This window comes from Dromiciops gliroides, chromosome 4 (assembly GCF_019393635.1).
Source record: "Dromiciops gliroides isolate mDroGli1 chromosome 4, mDroGli1.pri, whole genome shotgun sequence".
Taxonomy (NCBI): domain Eukaryota; kingdom Metazoa; phylum Chordata; class Mammalia; order Microbiotheria; family Microbiotheriidae; genus Dromiciops; species Dromiciops gliroides.
In genome coordinates, this window is record NC_057864.1 from 362,901,243 (window position 1) to 362,921,038 (window position 19,796).

At 36.7% G+C, this 19,796-nt stretch overlaps 1 protein-coding gene across 11 annotated transcripts in view; it reads right to left on the reverse strand.

Annotated features, from left to right (window-relative positions):
• PTPRK (protein tyrosine phosphatase receptor type K) overlaps nt 1–19,796 on the reverse strand; it is a 756,597-nt gene that overhangs the window by 16,208 nt on the left and 720,593 nt on the right. For all 11 annotated transcript variants that reach the window (XM_044001295.1, XM_044001287.1, XM_044001294.1 and 8 more), the window contains 4 exons: nt 5,992–6,146; nt 3,209–3,344; nt 2,835–2,984; nt 1,349–1,522 (listed from right to left, as the gene is read on the reverse strand). In XM_044001295.1, the coding sequence (XP_043857230.1) occupies nt 1,349–1,522; nt 2,835–2,984; nt 3,209–3,344; nt 5,992–6,146 (615 nt within the window). The remainder of the gene's footprint in view (nt 1–1,348; nt 1,523–2,834; nt 2,985–3,208; nt 3,345–5,991; nt 6,147–19,796) is intronic.

The following is a 19,796-nucleotide window of genomic DNA, read 5'->3' on the forward strand; positions in this document are numbered from 1 at the left end:
CTTATGCAGATGGAATTGTCTTTCACCAAACCTACAAATTCAAGATGTCCCAAGTTGAGCATATTTTGCTCTAAATCAGCCCTTCATTATAATTTGACTGTCACTGGCATCTCCATTCATATCCAGTGTCCTATCTTCAAAATCTAGGAATTTTCTTTGTCTTCTATCACTGATGACTAAACGGTGATAGAAGATCTCTTGCATTTGTGTCCATTTCTTTTTTATTGCATTGCCAATACCAAAATATAAGTCCTCATTATCAGATACTTAGACCATTTCAATAGCTTCCCAACAGGTCGCTGTGTATCTACTCTCTACCTTCTCTAAGTCATTCTTAAGTCATTGTTACCAGAATAAATTTTTTATATAGAGAGAGATCTGATCATATCACCCCTACGCTCTAAAATCTTTAGTAACTCCCTATTGCTTTCTGAGTAAAATTCAAATTCCTTGGCTTGACACACAAAATGCTACATGGTGGAAACTTTTCAGATTTATGGAATAATTTCTCTGTATACTCTACTTTCCATCCAAATTCCCCACACATGTTCTAGGGCATTCATGTTATGCCCAGGCTACAATTAACAGCTTTAGTCAAGTCCCTAGAGTTTTGTAGGAGTTTCAACTATGAAATATTTCTTTGGTGATAACCTGAGGGGATAACAGAGAAGTGTTGTGAGGGTATAAAGTCTAGCTCTTAAAATGTGCTATGAGAAACTGAGAAATATATGAGGAAAATACTAGGCAAAAAAATTCCTTGTTGTTGAGAACTTTCTCCAATACTTTTCTTTTGTTTCCTTTTTAAAAAAATCTTATATTTCCTTCATTCCTTCCAGTCCAGTTTTGCTAATTAATTTGATATTTAGGCTGCATGCTTATTCTTTAGTTGTTATGTAAGCATTTCTCAGACAATTAGAGTTGATGTATATATAGACTTTTCTTTAGGATCCTGGTGGTTAAAATCTGCCCTTTACTACAAAAAGGTGTTAGAGATAGAAGATTCTTACCTAACATGCTATATTCAGTGATTTTAGTCAACTATTTACTGTATTCAAACCCAATCTACATGTTTTTCTCTGAAAACAAATGAGACAAAAATAATTTCTAGGCAGATACTCAAAGCAAAGAATAGGAGAATTTCCTATCAAGTTATGAAGATTTTAGTTCCCCAAATATCCTCTCAGTGAAAAACTCCAAAATAATTCTTAAGGAAAAGAATGAGTACTTGAAAAATGTTAACAGTTTTCCATTGTAGGATTAATTTGCTGAAGAAGAAAACCAGTAAGTGTTCTTTCTCATTATGCGGCTTTTTAAGGCGCTCCATGTGAACAAAGAAGTAGTCTCTTACATCCATAAGAGCAGCATTGATGTAGTTACTACTCTCCCCATCAATAGTAATTAAGAAAGGCAGACATCTGTCAGGTGGCAGCATATCCATGAAACGATTCTTGTCATGGTTCCTTGGCAGGCAGGCTATGCTGCAATCTTCTGCTTGTAGTCGAGGAGTTACGGAATTTAAGGTCTAAAGAGAAAGGGCAAGACCAGGTTATAACATAGTGACCATCATGCAATCAGGTGCAGACTGGACAATTTAGGTCAAGAACGAAATGAAGATGTGTACAAAATGATGGCATCCACCAGACTGGCAGGTTGATAGACTTTCTAAGATTAACGAAGCCTGAGATGTAGAAAAATCATACAGAACATGCTGTTAGATGTCTCTCTGTCCTTGATGTATCTTCACTGAAGAAAGAATAAGGAAAAAATATAAAACACAGCAATGTGTAAAACCCTCAATTCTGCACAAAAAAAAAAAAAAAGCCAAAGCAACCAATTCAGGGTCATTAGGCTACATTCAAGTCAGCTAAAGCATAATTTTAGGAGGCAACATGGTCTAATTCAGGGGCTCTTAACAAAGTGTGTGTGTGTGTGTGTGTGTGTGTGTGTGAGACACGGACTACTCTGCAGTCTAGTTAAGCAGATAGATCCCTTCTCAGAATAATGTTTTGGAATGCATAAAATAAAATATACAGGATTACAAAGGAAGCTAACTGGGGCAGCTAGGTGGTGCAGTGGATAGAGCACCGGCCTTGGAGTCAGGAGTACCCGAGTTCGAATCTAGCCTCAGACACTTAATATTTACTAGCTGTGTGACCTTGGGCAAGTCACTTAACCCCAACTGCCTCACCAAAAACAACCAACCAAACAAACAAAGGAAGCTAACTACCAAAATAAAGATGTATTTCTCCCCCCCACTCAGATTCACAGACCTTATAAAAACTTATCACTGGACCAGGGTCCATGGAACCCAGGTTAAAAAAACCTGGTCTGATGGAAAGAGAACTGGATGGAGGGTTGGAATACCAAGGTTCTACAATCAGCTCTTCATCTTAGTAAAACCATATTTTTGGCATGCTATGATGTTTGTGAAAGTACTGGGGTTATTCAGAAGAAAGGGACATAACCAGCTCTTATTATAATTAATGAGCTTGGATTCTACAATATGATGAAGGGTATATAAGGTCAACTTTGTAAGATTGCAGGAGAGAAAAGGGGTTGTAAATATACATAAATCACCAATGTGGTAAGGTTTTTATGTTTCTTTTTTTAACCACAATTCCTTTGTGTCTGAACTCACATGTCCTTCAAAATACAAGAGAACAGAACTCATTAATATTAAAATGACTTCATAACATAGATAATGAAAAGAATCAAAGAAAATAAAGTTAAAGGTTGTGAATTTGATATGAAAGATCTCATTCAAAAAATTAAGAGTGCCCAGAACCAATGTCCTCAGTTGCTTGTATGAAGAACCCCTTAGTAATTGCAAATACCTGAAATTCATCTTTGAGATGTGATGAGTTAGTCTGGGAGTCTATTCTAATCATATCAAAATATGCAGCTTTGAATTCACAGACAGGTATGGCAGTTTCTCCACATAAGCAGGCTTCCAGAATGGCATCATGAATAAAAATGTACTGTTCCTACCAAAAGAAGAAAAAGGAGGAAAGTATTATGAATTTTTAATAAAATTTTTCTTTATGCAAGGGTAAAGAGTATAAAGAGCTCTCTTTAACCTTTCTGAAGGACAATAATATTTTTTCTATAAACACATAAGATTTGCAATTCCAGAAAAAACAAACAAACCTACCACCTTGTTTGATGAATGTTAGAAAGTAATAGATCTATTAGGGATCAACCAAATTACCTCTGTTTGAACCATGTTGATGCGACGTGAACGGAGGGCTTTGACACAGTTGTAAATGTCTACCACACCTTCTCTTTCAGCCATGTCCAGCATGATGTCAATCACTATATAACAACCAGTTCGTCCAGCACCAGCACTAAAAAAAGATCATGTAATAAGTATAGCTTTCTCTGGTGATCATCCAAAGCCTCTTTCATATCCACAGGCATGATCATTATAGTTTACCAAAATTCTGTTTCTTTTTGAAATTCATCTATCTCTGTAAATCATGGTGTCACAAGATACAAATTTAATTAAAAGTACAGAACACTGTATACACAACTCATATATATCCCCAAAATACCATCTGGTATGGTTTAATAAGTTGAATTGCTAACTATGGAAAATCTCATCAAAATCCATTATGTCATTATTTCATGTATTTAGACAAACCACAGATGAAATGATGCTATGTGAATTACAACTACATCAAGAAAAAGTGTGACTTAATCCTTTCCTGACACTAGCATTCTTAAATGATTCCACTGTGTATATACTTGATTCTTCCTCTCTTCCCCTACCAAACAAATAAAAAATCCAACAAGAAACACAAAGAAAGAGAAAAAAAAACTCCTACTATTCCTATTCCTCTTAATAATGGGGAGGATTCTTTGTCTGATGCCAAAACAATGGGATGATTCATTCAATTCAGTGACACAATTCAATCAAATGAATTAAGCACTGAATGGATATATTTAGATTAATTCAGACAAAACAACGGGGCAATTGACTTGATCTTTCATTTTCTAATCAGTTCCTGGGTCATAACTCTGGAAATAACTATGTTATAAATGAGTAAAATCATGAAGGGCTAACAAATTAAATCAAACCCCTTGAATTTGAAGTAGAAACAAAATAACAAATAGCCATGACAACTCATACAGAGTATATATTAATTTTCCATTACATACATAGTAAAAATACCTCATTCTGTGCAAAGTAAGGGATAGACAAGAAAGGATCTAATTGCTAGGATTTGGTTGTAAGCAGAATTAAGGATTACTGTCAAATTTTACACAAGAAAACAGGACATTTTATATCATCAGCAGGTCTCTTTTATTTCGAGGGAACTCATTTTGCACTCTAAGGAAAAAAAAAAGTGATAAACACATTTATATTTTTTAAATAATCCAAACCTTCAAAAGTAAGGAAAATTTCAATTTGGGTAATGGCACTTAGTGACAAATTGACAATATTGTTTCCCTCTTTTATATGCTGGAACCACTGTAAATAAGAAAACAAACCAAAGGGCCAAGTTCTTAGAGCTTAAAGATGTGAATAACCCCTAGGCCTGGGTAAACTGATGGAATTAGAAGGTTCTGTGGGAGAGCTGAGGGTGGAAGAAGAATGAAAAGTGCCACAGAGAAGGAAAAGAGGTCATTGTTAGATGGCGACTTAATTTCCCAAAAGGCATGACTAAGTGTGTATTGATAGATTTTTTCCCTCACCCACAGGGGTAATGCTTCTCCAGTTTTATAACAGAAGCTGCTGGAGAAAAAGAGAAGTCCCTTTACTTAAATTCACTTTGTCAATCCCATTTCTTGTAATTCAACTTTTTCTAAAGTTGGACTTGAAAGTGGAAAATGATACCTCTGAAAATAGAAACTTAACTGAGAATCTCAGAGCATCCCCTTGATCATGGAAATCCTAAGATGTGAAACTTTTGTGACAAGTCAACAGATCCCTCCATTGAAGAGCTGTTTTATCTCATGCTCTGAATTCTTAGCTTTGTCTATTAAGATTATTCCACTGATGCTTGGATTGAGAGAGCATTATTTTAGAAATTCAAGCAACAGAGCCTTCCTGCTCTCATAAGAGTTCTCTTGACAACTCTTTCCTTTTCTTCCCTGCCATTCTTAGGCTTCCCTTACCATCTTTAATCCTTTCCCAGGGTTTGAGACAAGAGACCTAATTGGAGAGTTCATCAGATTTCTTTAGGGGTTATTTGACTTGTAATCTTTTAAAGTGGTACATAGTATCTGACCTCCCTGAATTAGAACTGTTTTATTTCCAGCTTTTACTTTGCTTTCCTTTTTGTAGTCTTACTTCTTATTAGATTGAATATATAAGAAGAGAAAACAGATACCACCAAAAAGTTCCCCAGAGTAGCTTGTGGCATGTGGAAAAAGATCTGGAGAATCTGGGTTTATTTTCTGGTGACATCTCTCAAAATAAGGCCATGTGATATGTGCTCAGTGGCCCTTAATGTTTGTTTTAAGCTAAATTTCTAATCAGAAAAAAGTCTGAACATAATGTGCACATTACTCTGGTAATAATTGGTTGTAACTCATTGATTCTGTTTTCTGGTTCCTCTGATGCATTTTTTTAAATAGTTGCTCTGTTGTGAAAATTCCTGAAATCTGTGCCTATTTAGAACTCTGTGTGTCTCATATTGAGTTTTAAGAGCCTAGGTTGTACTGGGGATTTACTAGATTTGGGGAAAAAAACTCTATTACAACAAACCATTTCATCTAGCATGGGATTTGCAAAACTCACAGGAGAACAACACAGATGTTGCTACTGAAAGACAGTTTCTATTGGCTTCTCTGTGAACAACATGTTCACACCCTGGGATGAAAACATTCACATATTTATTGTCTATGTATTCTATGTATTCTCAAGCATGGCTAAGCTTCAAGTCAGTATTCTTTAACCTCATCTCTGAGACCTTTTAAAGAAATCTAATTAACAAATACACAAAGTTCACTCATTAAGCTGCTAGACCATTTGTTCCTTACACATACCTGCAGTGGACCACAATGGGCCCAGCACTGGGTGGGTTAGATACCTTGACCCGACGTATAAATGACAACAGGCCTGTGGCATGGTATGGCACACCATGATCTGGCCAGCCCGTAAAATGAAACTGTTTAACTTCACGGATTTCATTGTATCCTCTCTGTGAAAAGACAAAAAGGAAGGCTTTAAACATAAAACTATGCCACTTCAAAATGCAATCTAACATACTAGATCCAATAAAAACTGACAAAAATACATGCCATTTTACCAACAAAGGATATTTTTTACTAGAAAAAAAGAAAAATATAATGGCCATGATGATCTGCCATGGCCTAATTCTCAAAACCCACCCCCACCCCTGCAATAGATTGGAGGAGGCAGCACTTTCTAAGAGAACATGAATATGAGGTTTGGTCATAACATGTAATTAGTCAAATGACTCTGGAATAGTCATTTAACCTCTCTGAGCTTCAGTTTACTCAAAGGCAAAATGGGCATAATACTTGCTCTGTCTACCTGCAGAGGATTCTTTATGGGATAACTTTTTGTGAACTTAAAAAAGTGCTAAATATATGTGTGAGGACTACCACTAGCAGTATCATGCTGTAACTAGATAGTTTGCAGATATATTTGTGTCAAGCGCATGCACCTATCTAATTAGCTCCTTAATTTAAATGGCCTTATAAAAAATCATTATAAAAAATAATTGGGAAAACCTAATGCTTCCCTAGCCTACCTACTGTTTTCTTGGTGTTAATTGTTATGGTCAAAATTAGCACAGGGAGGGGCAGCTAGGTGGTGCAGTGGATAGAGCACTGACCCTGGAGTCAGGAGGACCTGAATTCAAAGCCAGCCTCAGACTCTTAACACTTAGTAGCTATGTGACCCTGGGCAAGTCACTTAACCCCAATTGCCTCACCAAAAAAAAAAAAAAAATTAGCACAGGGAGCATAGAATCATCCACACTTTGTTGGGAAGAGAACACCACCCTTTCCCCCAAGCAATGAGTATTGAGCTTGACTTTGACTTTAGAATATTAAAGAGATAGTTAGTCAACATCTAGAAAAGGAAACAGTTATCTAGTATTTCTAAAGTGCTTGAAGTGTTGTAAAGTGCTTTATGTGATATTTCATTTGATCTTTTGTTTTTGTTTTTTGCAGGGCAATGAGGGTTAAGTGACTTGCCCAAGGTCACACAGCTGGTAAGTGTCAAGTGTCTGAGGTTGAATTTGAACTCAGGTCCACCTGAATCCAGGTCCAGTGCTTTATCTGCTGCACCACCTAGCTGTCCCTATTTAATTTGATCTTCACTACAACCCTGGAAGGTAGGTGCTATTTTATCCCCACTTTACAGATGAGTATATGAGGCTGAGATGTTACTAGTGCCACTCAACTAATAAGCTGATGTGGGATTTTAACTCAGGTCTTCCTGACTCCATGTCCAGTGCTCTTATCCAATGAGCCACCTAGGTATCACCATAGCTTGATCAAGAATAGGTGCTAGATTGTAAATTTATACTTGTTCATTGATTGGTTTGTTGACTTGGATAAATGTATAGGTTAGTAGTGTGGGCAGCAAATTTCCAAATGAAACACAAAGCTGTGACAAATAACCAAAATACTGGATGAAAAATTCAGGACCCAAAGAGAGCATGGCAAGCTGTGTCAATGGCATCAATCTCAAATAGAAATGTAAGAAAATTATTTCTTGTGTTGATAAAAAATTTTTTTAAAAAAATCACACTCAAATAGAAATGGATCCCTGTGGGCTATATATTGACGTAGAAAAGCACAAACCAACATTATCTTTGTAGTACTGTACTTTTATTTATTTTGTTAAACATTTCCCAATTATTAATCTGGTTCCAATGACAATTGGGAAGGCAGCAAGTTTGACTCTTCTGGGCTAGAACACCTCTGAATAAAAGGTGATGAAATAAACTTGGGTTAAAAAAAATTAACTTTATAAATACAGGATGGAAGGAGGCTTGATTAGGCAGTTTATCTAAAATAGATCTGGGGATTTTAGTGATTGGGAGGAAGGAAAGAAACAAGCATTTATTAAATACCTATGATGTACTAGGTTGTGTGCTAAACACTTTAGATATCTCATTTTTATCTTTACAACAACCCTGTGAGGTACAAGGTATTATGATTCCCATTTCACAGTTGAGGAAACTGAGACACAGAGGTTAAGTGACTTGCCCAAAGTCACATAGGTAGTGAGTGACTGAAAATGGATTTGGACTTTCATGATTCAGCCAAAAGACCCCAATGCAAACTTCTAGTTCTAGGTCTCTTCTGTCCTCTGTCCTAGTGAGAGGACATCTGGACTTTTGTGTTGATTGTGAGTGACACAGTTTATGGACACTGATAAGCTAGACAGTGTCTAGAGGCAGAGAATAAGGATGGGGAAGGACCTTGAGTCCATGCCAAGGGAATCAATTGAAAAAAATGAGGATGTTTAGACTGGAGGAGATGAAACTCAGGAAAGGTATGACAACTGTCTTCAAATATAATAAGAGCTGGGGGGCAGCTAGGTGGCACAGTAGATAAAGCATCAGCCCTGGATTCAGGAGGACCTGAGTTCAAATCCAGTCTCAGACACCTGACACTTACTAGCTGTGTGACCCTGGGCAAGTCACTTAACCCTCATTGCCCTGCAGACAAACAAAAAAAAACCCCAAATATAATAAGAGCTGTGGAAGAACAATTAGATTCTATTTGTCATACAGCTATACCGAATGTTTCGCTATTCTTTACATACAATACTATCTCCCATATCTATGCTTTTGCTTTGTGTTCCTCATGCCTGGAATATACTTCCTGGCTTCCTTTTAAAGCTCAGTTCAAAGGTCATGAACCATGTGTACTCATCCTGTTCTGTCTCCGCACATTGTCATCAAGGAAATTGCCTAATATGCTAAAGACCTTCTAAATCCAAAAATTCCATGGAATCCAATTCAGCACATATATTCAACTATTATCCCTTGATCTTATAACATCAATAGCCTTTTCATATCTATTATTTTGCATGATATCCTCTACCCACTATGGCACATAAGCCTTTGTTGTCAATATGCTTTAGTCTACTTATCACCACCACATATCTTTCCGTTTCCCTTTGGGTCACTTGCAATTTTTATTGTTTATAGCTCATGACATACTATGATTGACAGCAACGTATCATTACCAGGAAAATATTGGAGCTGGAAAAAATGGGTTTGTGAGACATGATACTACTTTAAATATGCTGTACATTTCCCCAGGAATAGTTTATTCACTCTCTTCAACCTATTCAATTAGGAGTCTAGTACACTGTTCACAAAGAGTACATGTCCTAGATGCAAATAATCAATAGTTTGTCCTTATAATAACTTTGTGTCATAGTCTAGGCAATCATTAAGTCCTTATTATTAAATGTTTACTATAATATACACTAGATGCTAGGGATACAGCTATAAAAAAAATGAAAAAGTCCCTACTATCCAGAAATTTACATCCTATATAAATACACATAGAGACAAAAACTAGGAAACTTGATATTCTAAGGGGCAAAGGGGTGAGGAGAGTGTTATGGAATAGAATTGTCAAGGCTTGGAACTGATTTGAATGAAGACAAATGAATTAAAGGGTTACACTGAGGTTGCAAACCTGAGTGTCTGAAAGGATGGTAGTACCATAGACCAAAAAAAAAGGGAAATTAGGAAGGGTGAGTATAGGTGAAACAATAATGAATTCTGTTTTGGACATGTTGAGTTATGTTTATGGGACATTTGGTTGGAAGTGCTGCATAGGTGAAATGAACTCAGTAGCTGGATATAGTTATCTGGAAGTTATCTGCAGAGAGATGATAATTGAATCTATGGTTTGATCAGGTGAACACAGGGGAAGGTATAGAGATGATAATTAAGCAGGTCCAGGGCAAAGCCCTTAGAGTTTACCCATAGTTAAGGGATGGGCTGTGGATGATCAATCAACTAAAAAGTATTTAATAAATGTCTACTATGTGTCAAATACTGTGCTAGGCACTAGGATTACAAATGCAATGAATGAAACAATTCATACTCTTAAAGAGCTTATATTTTAACTGAGATGTTCCAAAAAAAAAAAAAAGAGAGAGTAAGAATAAATAAAAGATGGCAGAACCAAGAGAAAAATGTGTCAAGAAAACAGAAAAAGGAAAGAGAATTCAGGATGAGTACTCAGAAAAGGTTGCTGAATCTTGCCTGTGAACTTTAGAGAGAGTATTTTTAACTGAGTGATGATATTTGGACCTCAAGGGTCTGAAACACCACTATTGGTAGCATCATAGAATCAATCTGGGAAGAATTAAAGACTTTGCATGCTTAAATAAAGGTCCAGTTGAGAATATATAACAAACATCGATTTCTAATAAACCTAGTAGCTGGATTAAGTTCAAACCCCTCTCTTTGGAATTTAAAGCCCTTTATAACAGGGCTCCAACTTATTACACATTTTCCTACTTTACACATTCTATGATCCATCCAAAAAGGCCTTCTTGTTCCTAACATGTGAAATTTCATTTCTGCTTCAGAGCCCCTGGCCCTCCTCACACTTAGATAGCATTCTCTTTTTATTTCTGCCTCTTAAAATCCCCTATTTCACCCAAAACTCAATTTAAATGCCCTTCCCCCTTACACAAAGCCTTTCTTAATCCTTTCAGTTTCTAGTGTCCCCTGAAATTGGCTTATATTCACTTAAGATCTATTCTAAGCATATCTATGAGTGTACATGTGGTTGTCCTTCACCCACCCCCTCCCCACAGAAGTGAGCTCCTTCAGGACAGTGACTTATTTTTTTTTTCTTTGCATTTCTAGGACATAGCATTGCACACAGTAAGTACTAAATACTGTAGATGCTCATTGCTTGATTTCTTTATTCCTCTAGTACTCTTCAGCAGCAGCATCAAGTGAGTAGAGTAGAGAAGATGAATGGTGGAGGCAATCCAAGGTTGGTGTTCGTCAAGGCATAATTGGTCACAGGACAAGAAGACAAAGTGTTTGAGATTAGAGATCAGTAAAATGTTGAATTGGTTCAATATAGAGTAAAGAATTGAAAGGAGGAAAGTTGAAAGGTGGGGTGGAGTGATGTCCTAGGAGAGTAATGAAGGGCAGAGAGACTATGAAATAAGAATAAATTTTGGAGGAATGAGATGAATGGAATAACAGGAGGTTATGGTCTGATAGAGGATTAGAATTCTTGATTGAGGATGTAGGCGGTAGTGGGATCAAGGGTATATATAACCTCCCCTTTTCTGTGGCTGTGTTAGAGTCCAAGTAAAGTCATAAGAGTTTGCAAGACTGATGAACTGGGTTCCTTGGATACTTGAAGTAACATCAATATGTATATATGTTGAAGTGTCCTAGTGTAAGGACATTTGGAGAACAAGACTATGGGCTGGGTTAATGAAGTCCTTGAAAAAGGAGAGAGAATGATCTGGGATCACTAAATTGTCACACATTCTGGATAGGGTGATATGTCTAGATAAAGTGAAAGCCAAAAGAGAAGAGGTTGCTGAATGATGTTGGTGGTAGGAAGTCAGACAGTAACAAAAGGGAGCAAAGAGTAAGCCAAATCCTTATTCTTCTGGTCCAATATGTCAGAGCTATGCCTGGTAATGCTGGTATGGTACATCCAGTACTGAAAAGGATGGCTAGGGATCATGTTTTCTGAACTGAGATTTCTGCAAATCATTCTTCATCCATTTCATGTCTCCTATTTAGACTTTTGGGTTGATTTTTTTTTTTGGAGGGTAGTCTGGGATCTTGAGTCAAAAAGTATTCTGGAATTTGATGCAATTAACACAATATCAACTCCAAACAGGAACATCCAGAGAATTTCAGCATCAAAAGGGGATCCCTCTTTCATGTGGACTCTGAAGAGAGTGTCCTCCATGGATTTGAATGTAAGCCTGGTGAGCATATATCTTCTTTTTAATGTCTTAACAGGTATTAGTAATAAAATTACTATTGGAAGTGTATGATATGATTATGGATTTGAGTCAGATTAAACTCTGACCATGGGGTCTGGAAGGTACCCAGCCCTGCCCCAGTATAGTTTGTTTAGAAGTTTATTGCTTGTCAAAATTCTCACTGTCTCCTTTAAGTTTTATTGCCAATTAACAGTATTTTTAATTCTGCTCAGTCTCCCCACTTGTCAGCTACATGTTAATTTTGTCTTCAATCCATCATGTGTCAGAACCCCAGTCAGTGGGTCAGGGAGTTTGCCCACCAATTCAATACTCGGGACTCAAGAAGAAAGGATGGGGCTCAGCACAGGATGCAGCCATTGAGTTGAGACCAGATGTTAAGTAACATTGTCTCTTTTTCTCAGAGCAGAATCCCCTTGGCCCTGGGGTCCCAACAATGGATTATTCTTTTCTTCCCAACATAGCCGAAGATAAATTTTAACCTTGTCATCCTTATCTTTAGAGACAGGGGCCTGGAGAGGGGAGTCAGTGGGAACTGTGAGATGTGAAACATATGACTCTCACTCCCCTGTTTCCTTTTCCTTTGGTTTGACCTTGTTCCCCGTCCCCTTTTCCCCCTTGTCCCTGGAACACATATGCATGTCTCCATACGCACCCTGGGTGAGACAGGATTGGATGTTAGATTGTGAGCTCATCCACCCTAGGTGTACGTCGGGACAGTCCTTTTCAAGATTACTATAAAAGCCTAGAGGATTGGGCATATCTTTGCAAGACTTCAATGTGTAATTGGGTTTTGCCCGTCCTCATGAGGATGTAATAAATCTGTCTCTGCTTGACTTGGTGGTCTCCTCGAGTTATTTGGGTAAACTGAGGAAGTTTGCTCCATACAGAAGGAATTATACCTGGAGATGCATCATTTAAGAAATCTTGTTTAATTTTATACCTTACTGGTGGAGAATCTTTATGGTTGGATTTTGCTCTTTTGTTTTCTGAGTTAAATACTTTCCCCGTCCTTAACCCACAAATAATAAACTTAGTAGAACCTAACACTCTTCACACCATTTAATAAACAGAAAACATTTATTAAGTAGCTGCTGTACGCCAGACCTATGCTAAGCACCCGGGATACAAAGAGGCAAAAGACAGGGCCTGCCATCATGGAGATTACAATCTACTGGAAGAGACAATACGCAAACAAATACATACACAGCAAGATACATACACAGCAAGATATATATGTGTATATATATATATATATATATGTGTGTACATGTATATATGAATGATATATAGGAAATAATTAATGATGGAAGGCACTAGAATTAAGAAGGTTTAGAGAAGGCTTCCTGTAAAAGTTGGGAATTTAGGTAGAATTTAAAAGAAACCAAAGAGGTCAGTAGTTGAGAAGGAGCATTCCATGGGGGAGAACCGGAGAGAATACCCAGAGCTGAGCAGTCAGCTGCGTGCCTAAAGATGTAAATCTGCTGCAAAAGCCTGACTTTTATTCTCTTATATTTCAAGACGGGGTGAAGATTTTAGAGAAATGAAGAAGTTGGCATATAGGTTGTTAGTTATAGATGACTTTGATTCCTTTTTACAAAATGATATTGCCAATCTTCCCCTGACTAACTAACTGTTCTCCATTTTCAGTTATCAGGAAAAATGATCCTTCAGTGCTCTAAAAACTTGTGTTTTCCCAATATGAATTTCTCCTCTGTGTACTTTTTGAATTAGATGCCACCTTCATCTTTAGTGCCATTTCCTTTTCCTCATAAAGTTTATCTTGAGCTGCTAAGCTCCATTATCACTGAAGAAAATTATTTGCTATAGACATATGAATACATCTGTTCCAATATTATTTATTTTTCTCCTTCCAGTTTCATCTATTAATGCTCTTAGGATGATCTGGCTTGGCTGGACAATCTTTCTGAAGATTCTGCAGCTCTTCCCTATTTGGTGAGCTGAAACTGCTTGTAATCTTCCACTCTCCTCCTGCATTATGTTTTGCAAAAGAGCTCATATTCTAAACCTTCCTTACATGGGGCTAATTTAATGCAATCTTTTCTGTACACATGGCTCCCTATTTTCTGTTCTCATTTGCTAAAGCAGCCTGTTGAGACGGTGGTGGCAAAATAGCTGCACAGCTTGCAGAACACAGATGAACCACAGAATCTATTTTTAAAAATTAACATTTGTGTCAAAAATATTATATTCTGCTAAACTCCAACCCTACTGTGAACTATTTATAAGAGCTCAATTACAACTGCTTGCTCAGAGAACAGTTGAGAATACATTTAAAAATTAATACTTAGTATTGTACATTAACATTCTGATTAGGCACATATAACACTAATATGCAACATGGGTAACACTTCTGAGACACAACTCTCTGAGAGTGATCTTTAAAAATATTTATGTTTTCATATTTCATACATATTCCTATAATATTGCCTTTCTAGCTAAATTCCAGAAATCTAAATATATACCATCGAACACCATTATATGTACGCAGCTGTTACATGAAAAATCTGAATCTCCCTTGTTACAATGGAACACCAGTGAACAGTGACAGCAACCCAAATATAATTGTTCTCATAAAGGCCTTGTCTTTATGACAGATTCTTATGCTTTAATAAGTAAAAGGCATTGCTTTAACCAGTCCACAAGCATTTATTAAATACTCTATCTTTAATAAACACAAGTGTCAAGCACTGTGCTAATATGTACTAATAACCTTAACAATATTAATCATAGGATACTAAGCAATGGAGCCACAATGTAATGGTCAAAGGAATATTGGTCATTTGGAAATTCACACTAAGTCAAATTGTTTCAGATTTGCTGGGAAAAATGGGCTTGGAGTTTAAAGTTTCTTGCTTATAAGCCATCTTGCCAATTTTATTTCTCTAAGGTTTTCTAATGTAGGCTGGGCTACAAATGTGGCACTCATCAGTAAGCTCAATTTTGAATATGATTCATCTGATATATTATTCTGATCTCTCAAGCATGCCTTGGTATAGTAGGTAGGTAAAGCACCTTGGCCCCATGGGGAGAAAAGGAATAGCTGTGGTCAACAGCTCTGAGGACAGCATCAAACTCTTGCTCAGATGAAGCTGCTTTTCAGCCTTTGATACGAGTCTTCATTCACTCCATCATGCTAGGAGATGGAGAGAAGAAAAAAGCCCCTCATCATAGTGTGACCATGGAGGTCAGATATTACTAGGTGTTTTCCCTTAGTGGGGGTGGAGGGAGAGTATGATTTGAGTTTGTGGTCAGTTTGCTGAGCTGCCTGAAGCTTAGTCTCTAGCAGTACTCTGGAAGTTATTTGTGATGAAATCATGCTTCAGAGTCAACTCTACCATTAGGTGAGGCATGTGTGAGGAGGCTTAGAAGCCAGATTATCAAGAAGCAAAGTAAAGGACCTGATAATTATTATTCAGAAATCATTGCTCTGTTTGTCACTTCTGTTTCTGATTGAGGCTTTAAAAGTTTTCAGTGAATGCAAGATCCCATCTGGTATCTAATTAACAATAAACTTTGTCATACAGAGTAATAGAAACATGCATATCTTCAGCAAAGGAAAGCCAATTTCCTGATGTTCCCAAATCAGGAAGATTCTTCCCTCTCACCTTTTTAAATTTTTGATCTGTATCATTTGGAAGAGTTTCTACTTTCATTGCTTCAAACACTCCCTTATTGCCAAGACCAGAAAATAGTATAGGAGTCAAATGTGATGGGGATGCAACCTAACATTAAATTTTAAGTTTAAATGGTTGGAGAAGATTTGTTAGGTACATCTGGAGTTAGAAGGATGACTAGATGGGGACATTGGGACAGAGATTATTGGAGAAGCAAGTGAATAATACTAGCCCTCAGGCTCCTTGAGAATGGGGGCAATATTTTATTCATAACTATTTACCACTTGGTGTACAGCATAATATTTGGCATACGATAGGGTCTAAGATATGTGTGGAACTAATGTTTATTGCTAAAAGTATATTTTTTCCTTTTTTTTTTCCTAGTGGAGGAGGGGGAGAGGTGGAGATAAAACAAATTCTTGCTAATGGAAAAGATAATTTTAAAAATTAAAAAGAACTGATAAAATATTGTTTTAATAAGTATACACATGGCATAACAATGTAAGCACAAATATCTTTCTCCTCTCTCTGGCTGTACAGCTATAACATACACCCTGACCATAATAATGAACACCAATTCTAGATCTTCATGTTAAAGTATTTTCCCCTTTTACTAAGCACATATGCCTTTTAGGAAGAAGAAGGCAAAAGTTCATATTTTTTTCTATAGTTACCATCGAAACTTATGATTTATCTGTCTTGGATAGTCTCTCTGCCAGTATACCTTTAATCATTTTCTTTTGCAGGTCCCAAGGGCACACTCTTATCCACAGGCTATGTAGGAGATGAAACTGAAGCCACTGTACAGGTAAAAATGTGTGTGTTTCTCATTTTAGAGAAGCACACCCCAGCACTTTTATTTTTATTTTTCATCCTCTTTAACATTAGTAGCAATAAAATCCTTCTATCAGAGATTTTTGCTTTATGTGTTCCAAATTCACGTGCATTTAGAGTCAAAATACAGCATGTGCTTGGTATTTCTATTAAAAGTAGTCTTCCTTTTTTAGGGAGAAGGGAAATACAAAACATTGAGATGGTTTCAGAAAGAAGTTTCTGGGAACAAGCACATTTCTTTAATACAAAAAGTCACCAACAATCTCTTTTATTTCTTACGCAGATATTTCTTACTCTAATCTCCCTTATTGAATTTTCTTCCTTGTAAATTATTAAAAATCGCCCTTTTTATAAAAAAAATTACATGTTTTCATGAAAAATTACAATCTGGAGAGGCAACATGATATAGGGATTGGAGCATTGGCCTTGGAGTCAGAAAATTCCCAGCATTCTTGCCTCTAACACAAAATGGTGATGTGTTCCCAAGAAAAATCACTTAACCCTTTCAGGGCTCTAGGCAACTTTCTCAGACTAAAAGGTGGACAGCAGTTGCAGATCTGCATTGGTATTTCCTACAGCAATGAAAATATACTTGTGATTTTTAAAAAATCTCTAACTCACATCTATGTATACTGCAGTGTAACATTTCCAAAGCACTTTCCTCACAACAATCTTGTAAGGTAGGCAGTAATGGTATTATTCTTATATAGATGAGGAGACTAAGACTTTAAAAAGGAAAGGGACTTTCAGTTAGTAAATGTCAAAGCTCTGATTTACACCTAAACCTCTTCATTTGAATTCTAGTATTTCCACCATGCCCCATTGTCTCTCTAATCCCACTCTTCAATCCAAATGGATTTTAATTAATTAATTAATTTAATTTTTAAAAAAGCAAAAGAAATTTGTTTGCTGGGAAATGATTCACAATACCACCACTCATTTCAAAATTGAATAAAATAAAAGATACTGGATAGAATATTTCTATATTTATTTTTAAGTAACATTTTAGAGGGGACTCTTAACATTGAAAGATAGCCCTTAGAGAGTAAATGTTTATGCAAGAATGGACACATCATCTGGCAGTGTTTTCTGGTCCTTTTATGTACTTTCTGACTCTTTTACCTTTGTTTATGCTCAGTCAAGAGTAGGCTCCCTTCCCATCCTTACCTACTTCTTAGGGCCCACCTCAAATTTCACACTTACTATTTGTTTGACCCTATGCAAGTCACCTAACTTTCCTGAGCCTCCATTTTCTGATCTCAAAAATGAGAAGGCTTAACTAGACAGCCTTTTAAGTACTTTGCAGTTCTTTATCTATGTAATCATCTAATCCTATTTTGCCTCCTTGAGCAGCAGAGGTTAAGCTCCAAGAGGATAAAAGCTTTTCTCAATTATCTTTGTATTTCTTCAGGACTTAGTACAGTGCTTTGCACAGAGTAGGCACTTATGTTACATATATCTGTTGAACTTAATTGCCAGAAACCAAAGTAGTTGTAGCAGAGTGCATTGCTCTGTTCTATCATCTAGTCCAGTGCCTTAGACATAAGAAGTGCTTTAAACTGTTTTCTAAATTCATTGAATTAGTCCCATCCATCTGTCCTTGCTGGGGATTAGCAATGGTTCAGTGGAAAAAGCACAGAACTTGGAGTCAGAAGACCTGAATTTTATTTCCTACTCTAGCATCTCCTAATGGTATGACCATCCCCTTTAAGAAGCTTACAGTTTAAATGGAAAAGAAAGGCAAACACAGATGAAACATCAAATAACAATACAGCACCATAACATGAGATGTCATGAGGTAGTACACGACTAATTGAAAAGTAAAAATAGAGACATTGAGTGGTGTGAATTTCCAGAAGAGAGAAATCACTTTGGATGGTGTTACATGGGGAGGTTTCCTGGATAAAGTAGGATTGATTTATCCTCAGAGTTTGGGTAGGGTTTAGATACATGAAGAGGGGGGCAGAAGATATTGCAGTTAGGGAGAAGGGCATGAAGCTAAGAAAGTAGATAATATGTTCATGACAGCAGTTTGACTAGAAGAGAGGTTCTCTATAAAGAAATAGTGGTACATAGTTCTAGATAGGTTCAGTGGAGTTAGACAGACCTTTATTCTATATACAATGGGGAGTCACTGAATGTCTCTGAGTAGGAGTGTCATAGGATTAAAGGAGATTTTAAATACTTTTAAAATTTCTGGCTTTTCGGTTCAGTTGGTGTTTACTTTTATCATGCTCTCCATAAACATGCTTCCATTTTGTTCTATCCCATTATCTAGCACATCTTAAAAATTCTCTTGCTTCCTTTGCTATGCTTGGTCACATATCTCTCCAACTTGAAAAAACATTTCCTCTTTCAGATTTTTCTTTAAAATGTACTTCCTTGGGCAGCTGGGTGGTGCAGTGGATGGAGCACCAGCCCTGGGGTCAGGAGGACCTGGGTTCAGATCTGACCTTGGACACTTGAAACTTGCTGGCTGTGTGGCCCTGGGCAGGTCACTTGACCCTCATTGTCCAACCAAAAAAAATGTACTTCCTTAACTATGATTTTCCTTAAAAATAGTTAGTGAGGTGCTGAACACTAACAAAAAGTCCATGATTAATGTTTCCTTATTACTTATAACTCCCCACTGTGAAAACCAAATTCTGTGCATGTTTGTGGGTGTGAGTATGAGTATTTTGAAGGATGGATAAAAGATTTTTTTAAATTTGGTTTTATTTTAAAGCATATTGGAGTAAGACAATGGTTCCACTAGGAAAAGAAATAGCTACCTTTTAAATTCTATACTATTGTCATATGTATTTGTACCATGAACAAGTTCCATTTCATTTCTGTATATCCCATTTGTATACCATTGTCATGAGTTCTGAGAGCTTACTGCCTTTTCTCTGCCATCTTGGCTCCTCCCCAGACACCCAATTGTATAGCATTGTGCAGTAACATAGTATTACTTGGTACAGGTGTGTATTAATGAACATAATGGTGTGCTAATTAACCAGAAGTTGAGGATTAATAGCTAGAACAATAGCATTCTATTTTGCAAGGCAACTAACTAGTAAGAAAAGTCATCAAAATTCACAGATGATGCAAAAATCTTTTTCTAGACGAATCACGTAACTTTTAGCCCTTGCCCTCATCAATCATTTTAGAAAAAGCTATATTTTGTTTGGTTTTGCTTTTTAGTTCATACTTCTGATTTCTTTGGAGTAAGGAATTCCCTTCCATCCAAAGATTATTAGCAAATTAGCTACACTTTAGAATGTTGCTTGCAGTGTTACTTGGGAAGTTAAATGTCTCTTCCATTGTCACATAGCTAATATGTGTCAGAAGCCACACTCGAACCCAGGGTATCCTGACTCTAAGAGCAGTCCTTCTCTTCTCTAGAC